We start from the raw sequence: 16,306 nt of genomic DNA on the forward strand, positions 1-16,306 counted from the left end.
GGCAGGTGGGACAGCCGCGCGGGGACGCGCAGTGGCCGCACGCCGGGGCAGAGCTGGCCTCGGGGCCGCGCAGAGCTCAGAGGTGGGAACCGGCAAAGACCGCACCTGGGCCGGTGGGATGGTCAAGGAAAACAAATTTCAGTCTATTCTGGATGCAAATCTCTCCGCTGACCTAGTTCTCATTCTCCTTTTCATTTCAGAAGCTCAGCTAAAAATCCATAAATTAAGGAAATTAACTGATGGAGCCTGCGGCATCTTTGTAAGCTATTTAAATCTTTAAATTTACAACATCTTCTGCATATATCAAGTAATTGAACTAACTGCAGGGATGTAACTTTAATGAGAAAATTTCCCTCTTCTCCTGTAGTTTGTACTCGAGAAGAAAAAAAAAAAAAAAAAAAAAAAGAGAGAGAGGAAAAAAAAAAAGCTACCCTTAGGAGAAAAGTTTCTGTTTATTCCTGCCACGGAAGATAACTTTAAAAAAAAACGAATTGCAGGGGTCCTGCCTGTCTTTCCCCGTTCCCCGCCGGTCTGGGCGGACCGGCACCGGCGGGGCCGCCCCAAGCCCCGCGGCGCGGAGGGAAGAGCGGGAAGGCGCGGAGAGGAGCGCGGCCCGCCGCCGGGCTGACCTTTCGGGCGGCCGCGGCGCGTTGCGTAACTCCCTGCGCGGCCGCGCTCGGCGGCTAGTAGGCGCTGCAGCCCGCCCGGCCGCGGCCACCGGGACGCGCGGCGCCGCTCCGCGGGCGCGCAGCTGCCGGAGCCCCTCCTCTGCGGCGGCCGGCGGCCGAGGGCCGTGCGCTACGGGGCGCCGCTCCCCCCGAACTTCTCCATCGGGGGCCGCTCTCCGCGGGTCGCGCAATCCCCGCGGGGACTCGGGGAAACGCGGAGCCGCGGGCGGAGGCGCGTCTTGGGCGGAAAGTTGAGGGGCGGGTTTCGCGTTGTTTTAATTTTTATTATCGTTTCTTTTTTTTCTTTCTTTTTTTTTTTTTTTTTTTTTTGGTGCGGAGGGGGTTCCCGCCCCCTTCCCTTCGGGGCGTGCTGCGCGCCCGCGGAGCCGCCCGCGGAGCCCCGCGCCATCGCGCCGCACGCTCTAATTGAAATGGCGCTTTTGGCCGGGGGCGGGCTGCCAGGGCGCTCCGCAATAGCACAATGCATGTCGATAGACGTCATTTGGTTTTAATGGCCTACAGGAAATTTGGCGTTTACAATGCGAGACATTAGCAAGGGTGAAAGGGAGGGGGAGGCGGGCGGGCGGGCTGGAAATAATTGCGCCCCCCCCCGCCGCCGAGACCCCCCGTCTGCATCCCGCCGGCGCTGGGGATGCGCCCGGGGGGGCCGCGGCGATTTTTTTTATTATTTATTTTTGAACTTGATGTAGTTTATCAACAAGTGCGGAGTGGGTGCTACCCTAATTGTAACGGAGGAGTCGGGAGATGTGAGAAACGTGCCCTGCGTTACTTATTTGGGAGCTGAAAATTTATGCCTAGTTGAAAACGCCTGGGGAAATATTACATCAGACCAAATGACAATGATTAAAATCAGCTTTTTCCCCCCCTTCCCCCTTTTCCTCCTTCTTTTCAGTAAGCCCGCGGAAGGACGTGACAGCGGCCTGAGCCTCCCCGGCACCGACCCGTTACCGCCGGCGGGGCCGGGCCGGGCCGCGCAGCTCCGCGGGCGGCGTAGGGCTCCGCGGGCTGCGGTGCGGCGCTTCCCGGCCCCATCCATTTCCAGGGCTCGTGTTTTGTTTTACGGGGGGTGGGGGTGTGAAATAAATCTGGGGACCTTCACTAAAAGCAGGGGAAAATATCCAATTTTCATCGCAAAATTAGCTAGGGCGAGAGCAAAGGGCTGAGCTAATTGTAGCCTAATCCTCTGCCCTGCAGGCGTTTGCAAAGCCCTGAGCAAGAATTCGCTTTTTTTCCTCCTCTTCTCCCTTCCCTCTGTTATTTAGAGACGGGATTATTGCCTTTCTTCTCATAACAGCCTCGGCAGTTTCATTTAAAGGCTTTTTTCCCCCTCACACACACACACATCCGCGCGCACACAACATAAATAGAAAGAAGCGGCAAAAACAGAGAGGGGGAGAGCGAGCGAGCGAGGAGAGAGAAGCCTTAAAAATAATAATAATCACAGCAGGATCTGAGGAGCAAAGATAGTAATAAAGGCAAAAAAACTGAGCCCATCCACACACAAACCCAGCAGAGCCCAAAGCCGAGGGGGGCTCGCGGCTCATCCTGTGCTCAAGGTAAGGAACGCGGCAGCGGCTGCACCCGCGGCTGCCCGGGCCGGAGCGCGCCGTGCCGTGCTGAGCCGTGCATTGCATTGCATTGCGCTGCACCGCGCGGCACGCTCGCGCCTTCTCTCGCTCCTTTTTTTTTTTTTTTTTTTTTTGGTCTCTTTTTTTTTTTTTTTTTTTTTTTTTTTTTTTGGAAAGTGCCTCTCCTTCAAACTAACTCGGCTCCCGGCTCCGGTGGAGAAGCGGCGGAGGAGTGTTTTTTTTTAAAGCTACAGCTCCCGCTTTGCTAGCGCCGTGTGTGTGCCTGTGCGTGTGTGTGCGTGCTTGTGTGTATGTTTTGTTTTGCTCCGCTCCAGCATGGGCAGCGCCGGCGGAGCCCCGCGGCCCGGGGTGCCCGCGCTGCCGCCCCGGCCCCGGCTCTGAAGACGGCCCGGCCCCGGCCCCGGCGCGGCGGAGGCAGCGCAGCCCGCTCCGCGCTCTCGCAGGGTACACGCGGAGCCGCGGGGGTCGGGCGGGCGGCGCGGGGTGCGCGGCCGGGGCGCGGGGGTGGCGGCGGGGCGGCTCGGCACAAAGGGAAGGCGGGCGACAATGGGAGCGCCGCGTATGGAAAGCACGGGCGGGCCGTGAATGAAACTCTGGCGCCAGTGAGAGTGGAAGGCTCGGGCTGGGGCAGACTTCAAACCACTCTAGGCTATAGTTTGCATTTCTGCTCCTGCATGCGATGTGGCACACTTCTGCAAAATTCATACATTAGGCTGGCTAACGCTCACCTCTATTGGCTGCACCGAAATTGGATGCGATCGGGGTTACGGGGTTCTTTTGCCCTCGCGTTCATCTAAGACATCTCCTTTCTTGTTATGAGGGAATAAGTAAAGGACGCCATGTTGTGCTTTTTTTTTTTTTTTTTTTTTTGGCTGATCGTTACCTTTGGGCACGCCGCGCGTTTCAGAGCAAAAGGCAGAAGTTGGGAGGGCGGCTGCGGCGCTCCGCGGTGGTTCCCCTGACCAGCAGCGGGGAGAGGCGTGGGGTGACGTGAAGCCGCACTGATAGAGCGGCGGCTGCCACAGCGGGCGGGGGTGGGGAGGGAGGGAGAAAGCCTTTCCTTTTTTTTTTTTTTTTTTTTTTTTTTTTTGCTTTTTTTTTTGTGTGTGTGTGTGTGAGGAGAGCTCCGCAGGGAGCCCCCACTCCCCCTGCAAAAGTTTTGGGCACGATCCTCTCTGTCACTCGGGACAGCGGTGCGTGAGGCAGCGCGGAGGTGTGTGCAAATGTTGACGGACTTTAAATTTTGGAGCCATCCAGTGCGAGGTTTCAAGTAACCCCATCCCTTCTTTGTCTCTAGGCTCGCTTCTCAGCGTAACCAATTGTCTCCGAGTGGCTCTGGAGGCAGACCCGAGCGGTCGCCGTGCGTGTTTATGGAGACAAAGGTAATGCCCGGCCCGGGGCTCTGCCCCCGGCTCCGCGGGGCCGCGGGGCTGGGGCCGCTCCCGCAGCTGCTCGGCCCGGAGCGCTGCGGCGGGGCCGCTCCGGCGGTGGGGCCGGGCCGCGGGCGGGCGCCGGCCTCCCCGGAGCCGGGCGGAGCGGAGCGGCCGCAGCGCCCATCGGCGGGCGTCGGTCCTGCTGCGGGCGGGGCGCGGGGCGCGACCCGTGGGGCCCCGCAGGCGGCCGGGCGGAGCGAGCGGGGACTGGCGGCTCCTGGAACCCGCGGTGCTCATTTCACGTCTCGAATGTGCATGAAGGAATTAAACTGCACGAGTGAATAACAGCATTAGTTTCAATTAATTTTTATCCTGGCAACAATAAACTTTAGAAACAAAGCGCTTTTACATCCGCAATTAGTCTTGCTTCCCATCTGTAGTCTTTTTAAGTGCCTGCTCCTCGATTTAACTTTGTCCCTCCTTCAGAGCTGCCTCCTTTTCCGCTCTCCCCCCTTTTTGCTCGTTATCCCTTCCAGGCTGCCGCTTGCTTCTCCTGCAACCTTTCACCTCCCCTGTCCCTATCTGTCTGCTCTGCTCTCTGCAGTTTATTTCTACTGTATTTTCCCAACATCAGCAGCAGTATTGGTTACCATGGCCCCGGGCTGTGTGCAGAGGTGGGAAAGCTTCATCCGCCCAAAAGTTCTTAGACTTTTGAAGTCTTTCTTTTAGTAGGATCTGAAATGTATCATCTAGAGTGTGTATTAAATGAACAGTATTCCTGAAGGCTTTAGAGCAAGAAAGGCAACACCCTGGAAAATTCTGCAGTCTTTCAGCATTCTCTGCCCTAGGGTTATAGCCCTGGGCACGGAGCTGAATGGAGCTCTTACAACTGCCTTCTGTTTACCTTTTATGGTTAAAATAACAGCTTAGCAAAGAAGCAACTTCATGGAGAAACGATTCAGTGAAATCATCTCAAGCTGTAGCAGCATAGCTAGTTTAATCACCCCTAGAGAGCTGAACAACTGTGAGCACAATGGGACACAAAATCATTTTGTGTGTAAATGAGCATGGCATTGTGATTATTTCACTTTGCATGGGCAAATAGTTTTTACAAGCAGTACTTATGCAGTTAGCTTAGAAAGGCAGAAAAAGATAAGCTGGCTCTGAAAGATCTTGGTGTGCAATGTTTGAAAAACTAAATATTCAGATAATTTGGGAATCGGGCTCTATTGATTTTGCCTTCAGCAGGTTCCTGTGTTACTTATTAGAGCAGGGTTATTGCCTGTGCCACTAGTTGGGATGCTGTATCCTGTTGTAGGCAACTAAAGAGCAAGGATTATTTTTACATGGTTTAATAAATGAATTTTGTTAGTGTTCCTGCAATATTCACCCTTAAGGTTTTAATTTTCACATCAGTATTAGAAAATACGTGCATAAAGACTTTCACTGGATAAATACATTTAGGATTTTGCTTTGTGCATAAATAAGTGCATTACTCAGTGTGATGAATTTTATCTGCGTTTTATATTAAGGAGGGGAAGGAGTCATTAGAAGTAGTGTTACAGTACCTTAAGAAATAAGAGTGCTTATTTTTTGGAGCACTAGAAGTGCTTTCAGTGTCCTTATGCTCAACAATTACGCCCCCTGATAATCTGCACATAGGAAATGACTGAAGTCCATAACTCTCATAAACACGTTGGGTTCATTTTTAATACGAATCCTCTCCAAGCAAGGGAAAAGCCAGTGTTCTAATTCCCCCTCCTCCCCCAAAAAGCCGGTAGCATCCTCAGTAAGTATGAAAAGCCATAAAACTTTGAGAACTATTTTAGCTTTCCAGTGATTTTCTATAATTAAGTGTTTTTTCAACACATGCTCTAGCTGAGAGATGCCAAAAGCAGAGGATTGTTCAAAAGGTCCCTCCAGTGAATAGTATAAATTAAATATCTACTGTGTGAGTATGGCCTCACTGAGAATCTCAGACTTTTTACAGATCAAGGAATTTACTGGTATATTAACATTAAACAAAATCCTAAGATAGCAGCCATGCTTAAATATGCACAAATAGATTCGGATCACTTGATCTTTAGCTATCTGTGCATATTTTAAAATTGAAGTCTGTGTTTCAAGACAAATGGTTAAATGTAAGACTCGTTTATAGAGGACTGGAAGCCCTTTGATTTCATTTGGAAATTGTAACAAGGGGTGCAGATGAGCCCTAATTAGGCGCTTGTTTTGTGAAACTGCATGAGATGTGTTTCTAAGGCAGCTCTGTGCTGCGCGAGGTCTGTACTTTTATCATTAGTGATAATAGTTAGGGTCTGAACAAAGACAGGGTTGACATTCAGCCTGTGTCTCCTGACCCTTTCATTTAAGTGAGGGAGTACAGACTGAACATGAGTTTGCAGTGCTCTTTGCTAAGAAAGAAAAATCTTTGTGTTGGCAGACAGATGAGGCACCCACAGACTGGTAAACAGAACGCTAAAATCCTGCAGGTACTTACATACTAAGTTGCTTTTGAAAGTTAGTTCTTTTATTTATGCTATACGACCTATTTACTAAAGCTTGCCCACAACAAGCTCTTGTGGGAAACAAGAAAGCAGCATCTTGAGTCATGAAAGGATTCAATCACTTTCCTTGAAGGTGGTGCTGTAGTAAAAATGTTAATGCCCAATTTCACATCGACTGACACAGAAGTCCTAGGACAGAGCTGGCATTTGCTTCGTGCTCAGTGCAGAGGTCCATTCTGCCTCCGAAGAGGAAAGGATGTGGATTCATAATGGGGTGATGTATTGCTGTGCTTTAGATGCAGGAAATCCTTTGGAGCTAAACCTGATAAATGCAGTTAATGGAGACGTTATGATGACTTTATGAAGCTGTCCGGATGTATTAAGATTTTTCAGCTCCTTTCTAATAGCTCAGATTTGGATTTTTACAAAGAGTATTTCTAACTGCATGTTCATTGAGTGTCATAGCCAGGCTTCTCGTGTAAAATATTTACTGCTAAGAGAAAGGCAAAACCAGCTTTAGATTTCTAGGAAACATTATCAAAGTAACGTGGGAGAAATGGGAATTCACTTTGTAATGCTGTATTAAAGTGCTTGTTAGATGGAAGGGAGAGTCTGGGTGTTTGGTAGCATGCTTGCAAAATAAAATAAAAAGAAAATTAGATTATATTCAGAAATATCTTCAGTTATAATGTTTTGCATATGTTGTTCTACCCATAAGGGGGAGAATGAATGGACATTTTCTAAAACTTACAGCAGATTTTTGTTTGCCATGTATGCTATCTGTACTGATTTAACCAAAATTAGCTCTGAGACACGTTTCATGAAGAATAAGCTGTGCTTTTCATAATGAAGATAACTGAGGAATTTTCTCCTGCTTTGCTAATTCTTTTCTTTTTTAAGACATTTAAGCGTTTTTTTGCTTTGTCTATCAGCTGAAGATTCTTGACCCAATTCAGTAATTCCGCTAATTTTCAAACGTTTTTAGTGCAGTAGCCATTAGCTGGATGTTGAATTTGTAATTTCACTTGCCAGATTGCGTAGTAGTCTCTAACGCTTCTTGTCATGAAAACTCAGGTCAGTTTAAATATACATCTTTCTGTTTTCACTGCTTCCAGGTATTGCGTTCAGTTAGAAAGCTTATTAGTTCTTTGTATCTAATATTAAGGCTTAACTAAAAATTATCCATTTATTTTGCAACTATTGAAAATAAGACACAAAATTGATCTTAGTTTGATATGAAATTTACTACATGTACAAACTAAATGCCTTAAGTACTGAGGAAGTCACTAATTTAGAGGTGTCTCGTTACTGAGACAAACTTGCAAAACCCCCTGAATCCCAATTCACAAATTGGTTATTCGTTTGTCAGGGGATATTTCACATCTAACACATAAGCCCGCGACCTTTAATTAGAATTTTGCAGTTTGTTTTATGCCCCTTGAGGCTGACACCTTGAAAAATTTTTTTCTTGATTTCTTATGGCTAATAAGCATCTTTCCCTTCCCCTCTAGTACTTTAAAGAAAATGATGCAAATACACTTAATTACAGTGGTGGCAATAATTTGTTAGCTGAATATGTGATCAGGCAGATGCAAAAGTGATCTGATTAGATCTGTGATCACACTGAAAATAAAGGTAACATACTGCTACATTTAAGAGAAACTGTTCTTTTTGTCCTCCGTTTCCAGGAGGGAAGAAGCATGTCCCGTCTGTCTCTAACACGGTCCCCAGTTTCTCCTCTGGCTGCTCAAGGAATTCCTCTCCCAGCTCAGCTCACCAAGTCGAACGCTCCTGTGCACATCGATGTAGGAGGACACATGTACACCAGCAGCCTGGCTACCCTGACCAAGTACCCAGACTCCAGGTAAGACTTCTGTGTTTTCAGGCTCTCTGCCTCGTTCTGTTCATTGCATGGAAATACTTGAGTACCTGTGTGGCATATTTTGGCGTGAAATACCATTTATTATATATTCACCTATGATTAATTCAGCTTCCGATTTATACCTTAACTTCACTGGTGGTGTATAGAAAAAATGCCTGTACAATTTATGTATTATTTAGAGAGCCTATTCATTTTCTTTCTCAGTGTCTTCAGCACTATACTGCTACGTGTGAAGCACCTGTTGGTGTCCTGGATTATTTCCAGCTGTACCTAGCAACCTATTCCTTTCAGATTTAGGGGAAAAAAATATTTCTTTTTTCCCTTTCTTTTGAGAAAACAGAACAGTTCAGTTATATTAGTACAGACAGATGCTTTTGTTGGCCAGCAGAAATCCTAAAGTCAGGCATAGCTCAGTGCTTCTGTGGCAGCAGGCATGCATGTCCTGTGGGCAGTGGCCAGTACAGCAGCTCCATGCGCTTGCAGCCACACTTTAGATCCAGTTTGTGTGGGTAATCAGGGTAGCTGATTAGCACTGAACGTGTTGATGACAAGCCTGGCAAAAAGAATTTAGTTCTGGCCCGTATTATCGCAGAGGGAACTCCAGATACATCAAGCTATGAACTGAGGTGGCATGAAAATATTGTATGTGTAGCACTGTCTCATTGTTACTTGCCCAGGTCCCAGTCCTGTGGGGTACTGGGCACCATGAGTGCCTGGGTAGCATCAGATCTGTAACGGTACTATGAAAGAGATCACTGTTTTCAGGGTTAAAATATTTTCATTGCAGTAGTACCTGATTTTGATTTACAGTTATTGATCACTAAAACAATTCATCCTTTTGTCATTCTGACTGTTATGCTTCAGAAGGATAAATGCCTCATATGTAACCATCAGAAAGTGTAGATGTGTAGTATCAAGGTGCCTGTCAGACTGCTTAAAGGAGGCACTATGGATTCAAAAGTAATCCAGAGCTCAGGCCAGTGAGTTATCAGAGATTTTGCTACCTGCATGGCCAGTATTTCTGTAAAGAGAGGGACTTTTTTTTTCTTTATTGACAACCACTGTAAAGCTCTAGATTTATTTGGAGATTTTTCCTTTTAAAGAACTAGCTTTTTGGCACAGATTTGGCAGGTTCTCAAGCAATAAATGTCATTTATGGAGATACCTTGATATGCTTCTGATGTAGTAAAGCTGGGCTTGTGTTCTCATGCCAAGGAGAGATAGTTGCTACATTGTCTATGGGAAAGAAATGATTATTAAAATACCTGTATCTTATGGTTAGACTGAAACCATATTTATTTATTTATTTATTTATTTCTCAGAACAGTTGCTGTTTAATATTTGTATGGTACTTTAATCATAGAGAAGACTGTTTGGTGGGGAGAGATTTGTAACAGAGAAGCAGACAAATGCTTCATAGTATAAAAATACAGAGAAGATTCAGTAGTTGTGATGGAATAGCACGTCTGTTTCTACATTTTAAAATATCACTGCTGACACTATTTTTAAAATATGCCCCATATCAGACTTGCTTAATAAAAGCTTCAGTTATGTAAGTTTTGGGAGAATGTACATAAATTCACATATTTTATATAAAGAGAACAGAGTAGTGATTTAAAATCTTTTTCCCGTTTGCTAAGATACCAGAAGTATATTCCTTGAGGTTCTGTAATTCTATTAAGTTAAAAATACAAAACTGTGACTGACCAGAGCTCTGGTGTTGCCAGATGTTTTGCTGTGTACTGTACATTGTTTGCACTGCAGTATTATCTCATAAGGCTTGAATGCTTTTTCAGCTGCTCAAACTTCAGTTCTTACAGGAGTAAGAGCTTAAAGAGCTAGATCTGAAAATCAGAAGGATTACATAGTAACCATGTATATTTTTATAGCAAAACATAACCCCTTACCACCACCTATGTAGATTGCATTGCTACATACGTTATGGATGAAGGGTTCACTTTAAATTTCAAATCAAATCTTAGTTGTTGTGCATTTTTTTTTCTTCTTCATAATTTGGCTTTTTGCAGCGGTGCGCTGTAGACTTGGTTGGTTACCCCCCATTGAGCCTGTCCTACTCTCATTTCCACTTAAATCAAAATAAAACTTGCAGTTATTTCAGTGGGGATGATGGGAGCTCCTGATGGTGCTTCACTGCCTCTGTGTGATTCTTCCACAAGGCACAGATTTCCATTGCAGTGCCCTGGATGAGAGAGGCATCTCTTGCAGATGCAAGAAGGAGATAGCTTTTCTGGGTGAGACATCTGGAAAGAATGCCAGAGCACTGTTAAATTATGCTCACGTGATGATGTGCATGGCTACATATAGAGGCATAGCCATACTCATCCACATGCAGAGTTTCCTGGATTATTTTGGACAGCATATTAAACTCTTGGTTTGAGCATGAGTTTATAAGCTTCAAATCTAAGAAATTAAACAAATTTCCAGCTTCTGTTTCAGGGAAAGATGTAAGCATATGCTGAAATGCATTGCTAAATCTTAGCTTGTGTCACGTAAAATATAATTTGCACTCACTAAAAGTGAAAGCTGTGGAAATAACCTTCCTGTTCGTGTTACAACCTCTATCTCTTTTTCTGTGTTCCAAAGTCCCAAATAGGCTTTTAGCTTGTAATGTATGCAGCACATGCACATCTAAGGACATGTGTATAAACATGATCGTACACAGAGACATCACTTGCTAATGGGAAATGGAAAAGAATCACTGAATCATGTTTATCTTTCAATAGTACTTGAAGGAGGCCCAATCCTGTTAGGTCCTAAATGAACTCAGTTTGTGTTGACTTCAGTGGGAGGGAAGAGCTCTCAGCAGCTTGCCAGATCAGGCCCAGCAGGAGCAAGTATAGGTATGACCAGTTCCTGCCTATACCTGCTCTCCAGTCACCCCTCTGGTATGACATAAATTACACCTGACAGCAGGCAGCGTGATACATTTCTTATTGTAATTTGTTAAGATTGACTGTGCTCAGCCCACTCGCTCGCTTTGCTTGTCTGATCCCAAGTTATGTGGTTAGCCCTAATTCATGGAAACAAAGGACCTGATTCTGGGAGTCTTACTCACGTGAGGGAGTAGCTGGCAATGTAAAGTCGGAGAACTAATTTTGCATTTCAGTGATCCCAGAGTTGTTTCGGAGAAACTTTGATGAAGTCTTTGATGTTGTTCATTCTACAGTGCAGCTGCTGGGAGAAGAGAATTTGTCCATTGATTAGATTTGCATAAGCAAAGGGAGCCAGATTAGGCATTAAAGGTGGCAGACGCCCTCTTTCCAGTAAATTTTTATGGACTACATAACTTCTCTAAAGAAGAGAAGACTTGAGCAGCACACAACTGTTGTGGCAAAAGGGAAGGGGTCAACAGCCACTGTCAAGGACAGTTTCTAAACTAGACATGCTCACCTTAGTCTTTACTCTTACAAGTCTTTCCAGTTGGCTTTTTAAATGAACCACCTTATAAATAAGTAAGCTGGATTTTCAGAAGGTGAAAGGTAAGGGGAAAAAGAAACAAGCAAAAGATACTGTGAGCAGAAACAACGTAAAGACAGCATAATAGTCACAGAGAGAATCTCAGAAGTAGTAGTATTAATCCCTCTACTTATAACTAATTGAAGCTGCTATTCTTGTATACCTGAAATTGCCATTCAAGTTAACAAATTTTGGGGGATTCATGGAGGCTGATACTGACTCACTGCATCTAAGGCTCACTTTCTATAGCTTATTTCTAGTAAGTTTTCTCACCAAAACTGCCAACTCTGATAATTGTGAGCTACAGGTGTGTATAGCAAAGAAAAAAGCTCTGTTGAATACTCTTACCATCAATATCTTTTTTCTAAAGTAACCAGCTGAGCAGACAAATTATTCAACTTTGAGAGCATTTCCTCAAAAATTCCCTTAATATTTTCACCCACAGGATCTCTAAAAGCAACCCCTTCACACACTGACACTTGAATATGGATTTGTATGACAGATTATAAAGGAAGGCTACAAAGACTCTAGCACATCTATAAAGTGAGCTGCAAATTGTATTTATTGAAGGGAATGTGATAGCTCTTAAAAAACAAAAATAAGAAACAACCAGAAATCCGAGCTCTTAATGTGCAAAGTGGAGTACCCAAAGATGCTGCCAAATCATCCAGTCTTACTCCCACTGAGTTCAGTGACAGATCATCGACTTCAAGTGGAAAAGAACTAAGAGTTCCCAATCCCCCTATACCACAGCAAGTACACACTTTGCCATTTCACTGAAAATTTTGATATGATTTTGAAGTTGTTAGAAAGCAGAATGAGATTTTCTTCATTAGAAGCCTGTTCTTTTTACAGCCCTGTTTAACATTTATCTCAGGGAATTGCTGTGTGCTCCCTGTGAATTGTTCAGCTATAAAGGATAAATATATTTACTTTACATTTGTGGTTAATTAGTATTTGTTGTCTAACCCTCTGTTAAAGATAAGTATGTTATTTTTTTTAAACAAAGTTATAAGAGATCTCACTTCCAGGAGTGTTGTTCATGTGCGAGAAGTGAGCAGACATCCTTGTAATTGAAGCAGAGGTTCCCTGGTGGGAGCAGTGTGGTCACACAGACCCAGAGGAGCTTCCCCAGCACCTCTTGGCAGAACAAGGTGATTGGGACCTGCCAGACTGGACCTGCCTGCCCTCGGCCTTTACTCCGTCTGCCCACCTTTTTTAAAGTTTTCTTACCCCTTTAGGAAAGCAAAACTTGTTGGCTCTGTGGCCCAAGGCAGTGCTGGTGCTAACAGTGCATGCCCTGACCTTGAGGCACCTTGGCTCCATCACCCACCCATCTGGAGGTTCTGCCCTAGAGAGAAAACCAGCACAGGTTTTATGAGGCATGGTAGAATTTTCCTGTTTTCTCTGCCTTATTTTCCTCTGAGCCCATGATCTTTTGGAGGGAATTTACAAAAGAGCCCCCTAAAGTTTCGGACTTTTTCCGAAGCTTTATAAAGCCACATTTGGACAAGCTCTCCTACTAAACATGTTCTTCTGGGCCCAGCTGCACAGTAGGTCACATAGATTCCCCTATTGCTGGAACTCAGCAGCAACATCCAAGATCTTTTCTTCTCCCCACCTCTCTGCAGTCACACCAGGCTGGACCGACTTCCAGGACAAGGTGTTTCTCCAAGTTTCAAGACTCACCTGTTGTCCCTGCCAGACCATGACTGCTGACACCGTATAGCCAGATACAGATTAACTCAAACACATCCAATACTGAGATTGTCAAGACAGATTTTCCACTTCACCCTTTACCCTTTAAAAACTTCCCGATCTTCTTGGGAGAGAGCAGGGAAATTCTTAATTCAGATGTATTCAGTGTATATAATTCTCCAGATTTAGCACACGTAAGAGCACGTAGGATCAGTCCATTGTTACCACCATTGACTTGCTAACTCCTCATCAGATCTGTGGAGTCTTGATGTTATTACAAGAAAACAATGCCAATTATCAGATCCTGTCATTCACCACATACTGGCAGAAGGGTGTAAATCAGTTCTTAAACAAACTCTCTGCTTTGGCCAGGAAGTTAAGACCAAATTTGTTCATAACCAGAGGCTGATTGTGGCCTCTAAAACACAGTGCATTTGTGGTCAGGGTTGCAATTTGGAGCAGAAAACTGCCAGTTCTCCTAGGTCCACTCGCTCTCTTTTGACCGTGTGTAATTGTTAGTATCAATACTAACCTAGGGGTTTCCAAAACCTCTCAATTCCAATTCCATACCACGCTGACCACAGCTCACTCACCCAGTGTGTGTATGGCGTGTTGTCCCTCTTCAGTATCTCTGCAGACCTGCTTAGTGATGCTCTTTTAGCACAACATGTGCCTGCCATGGCACATTATACCCTCAGTAAGGTACTGCTCTTCCCAGTGAGGTCGTCTGTGGGGTGGCAGAAGGCTCAGGCATAACCAGGCTAAAAAGCATGGTCTATTACCCAAAAGGCAAAGTTTCTGAATTGGTGCCTATAGCCCAAATTCACGCAAAGCTCTACAAAACACACCTGCATGTGAGCTGCAGCACAAAGCTTATTAATTTTGATGTTGTGAACTTGAAGCATACATGGACTTTAAAGGAAAACACTTGAAGAGGTAGGATTGTTCTCCTGTGCTACTGATGCTCAGAGCTGTAGAGCCCAGGTATGGCACCAGCATGGTGGTTGTGGTGCACTGACACTAGAGCGCTGAGCCTGCCAGGGGCCCCCCAGCTCTGCTGCAGAAGACAGCAAGGAAAGGAATAGAAAAGCAGAGATTTCAGTTATGCATAAAAACCTTTTCTGAATTAACATAAGAATTTTCATGGAGATTAAAATCATTTTCTGTTTCATTTAATGCACCTGTAATTAACAGATAAATCTTGAGAGTTTTTTCTCATTTGGTTGCTGACTGGGCAAGTCTTTGGTTTCCAAGAGAATTTTGACCAGCAGAACAGTTCATGGAAAGAAAAAATCCCTAAAAAGATCCTTTCTGTATCCCACCCTCCTTTCCCCCCCAGTTTGCATCTAAACCTGTGGGTGCTGTGCTTACCTGAGTGGGAGCTGGAACCAGCAAAGAACTCTTATTTCCAGATTGCTGAATCAAGTAATGGAAAAGGAACCAGGCATTCCCTGCTTGCACAGCAAAACATTGCTGTTTTGTAAGGGTGCTGTGTGGCTGCAACCATCCAAGTCCATGCAGCTCTCTGGGAAGTGTGAGAAGTTAGGGGCAGGATAGGAGCTGCTTCCAGGACCCAGCCAGCACAACTCCTGGGTAGCAAGCAGGACAGAGTATGGCAGGCAGATGTGGAAAACCCTTCATTCTCCTGGCTGGGCTGGTTGGAGCTGCTGCAGCAGCCACCTCAACAGTGCCAAGTCTGAAAGGAGCAGGGCATTGCCTGGCTCAAGGAGGTGCACTGGATATGGCCCCCATGGAATAAAAATCCGCAACGGGGAAGTAATTACAGCTGGGGATAATGACCTAGATACCTTGTCTCTACATTCTATTACACAGAATCACAGAATCACAGAATTGTAGGGGTTGTAAGGGACCTCTAGAGATCATCGAGACCAAACCCCCTGCCAAAGCAGGTTCCCTACACCAGGTTGCACAGGTAGGCATCCAGGCGAGACTTGAATATCTCCAGAGAAGGAGACTCCACAACCTCCCTGGGCAGCCCGTTCCAGTGCTCCGTCACCCTCACTGTGAAGAAGTTCTTACGCACATTCGTGCGAAACTTCCTATGCTGCAGCTTATGTCCGTTTCCCCTCGTCCTGTCTCCACGTACCACTGAAAAGAGACTGGCCTCACCGCTATGGCCGCCACACCTCAGATGTTTATAAACCTGGATCAGGTCCCCTCTCAGTCATCTTTTCTCAAGGCTAAACAGACCCAGTTCACTTAGCCTTTCTTCATAGGGGAGATGCTCCAGGCCCTTCACCATCTTTGTGGCCCTCCGCTGGACTCTTTCCAAGAGATCCCTGTCTTTTTTGTACTGGGGAGCCCAGAACTGGACACAGTACTCCAGATGAGGCCTTACCAGGGCAGAGTAGAGGGGGAGGATCACCTCCCTCGACCTGCTGGACACGCTCTTCTTAATGCACCCCAGAATGCCATTGGCCTTTTTGGCCACGAGGGCACACTTCTGGCTCATGGCCAACCTGTCGTCCACCAGGGATCAGTATTAGAGGGAAAAATCCTAGTATCAAAGTCTGCTTTGAGAAACTGAGCAGAGCTCATGGAAATAATACACAAAAACAGATCCTCCTGTGTTAACTAAGGATGCTGCTGTACTTCTGCAGTGGTGGTGGCTTTGGTGGTAAAGGAAAACAAGCCCTGTAATGTAACTTTTCAGTCCAGTGACTATGAGAGATGGGAGCAAAGGAATTTGTATGGAAACTGATTCTTCAGACCTGTCTGTGTCCATCTCTCCAGGATCTCTGACTAACTGGCATGTAGGGAGCCACAGCAGAGCTGAGCTGTCTGCTGTGATAAAAGTGTTTACTCCTTACTGGACTTCATAAATGCTGCCTTGCCCAGCACAGCTGCTGCCCAGGGACTGCCCGCAGGCTCTGGAGAGGGAGGCAGAGCTTATCCTTTGGGAACACAAATCTTAGTGTAACTGGGTGCAGAGAATGGGACCTGTCAATGAATGAATTATTATTATGTTTACTTGGAATATTTGATGAAATGTATGAGAGAATGTTACACAGCTAGTCTCCGATGAACACTTTTTCCGAAATTATTATTTCTCCGTATACATATATATGTT

The 16,306-nt window shown here is 45.7% G+C and overlaps 1 protein-coding gene across 4 annotated transcripts in view; it reads left to right on the forward strand.

The window, feature by feature from the left end:
* The first annotated feature begins 558 nt into the window (after positions 1-558).
* The window catches only part of KCTD15 (potassium channel tetramerization domain containing 15), a 44,641-nt gene continuing 28,893 nt past the window's right edge, over positions 559-16,306 (forward strand). The window contains exons 1-3 of one of the 4 annotated variants that reach the window (XM_085235127.1): positions 559-2,245; positions 3,576-3,660; positions 7,847-8,022. In XM_085235127.1, the coding sequence (XP_085091253.1) occupies positions 3,649-3,660; positions 7,847-8,022 (188 nt within the window). In that variant the 5' untranslated portion in view covers positions 559-2,245; positions 3,576-3,648. Of the gene's footprint in view, positions 2,246-2,589; positions 2,723-3,342; positions 3,492-3,575; positions 3,661-7,846; positions 8,023-16,306 lie in introns of those variants that run through there. The other 3 variants (XM_085235125.1, XM_085235126.1, XM_085235128.1) reach the window with 3 other exon arrangements.

Source organism: Meleagris gallopavo, chromosome 13 (assembly GCF_905368555.1).
Source record: "Meleagris gallopavo chromosome 13, MGAL_WU_HG_1.1, whole genome shotgun sequence".
Taxonomy (NCBI): domain Eukaryota; kingdom Metazoa; phylum Chordata; class Aves; order Galliformes; family Phasianidae; genus Meleagris; species Meleagris gallopavo.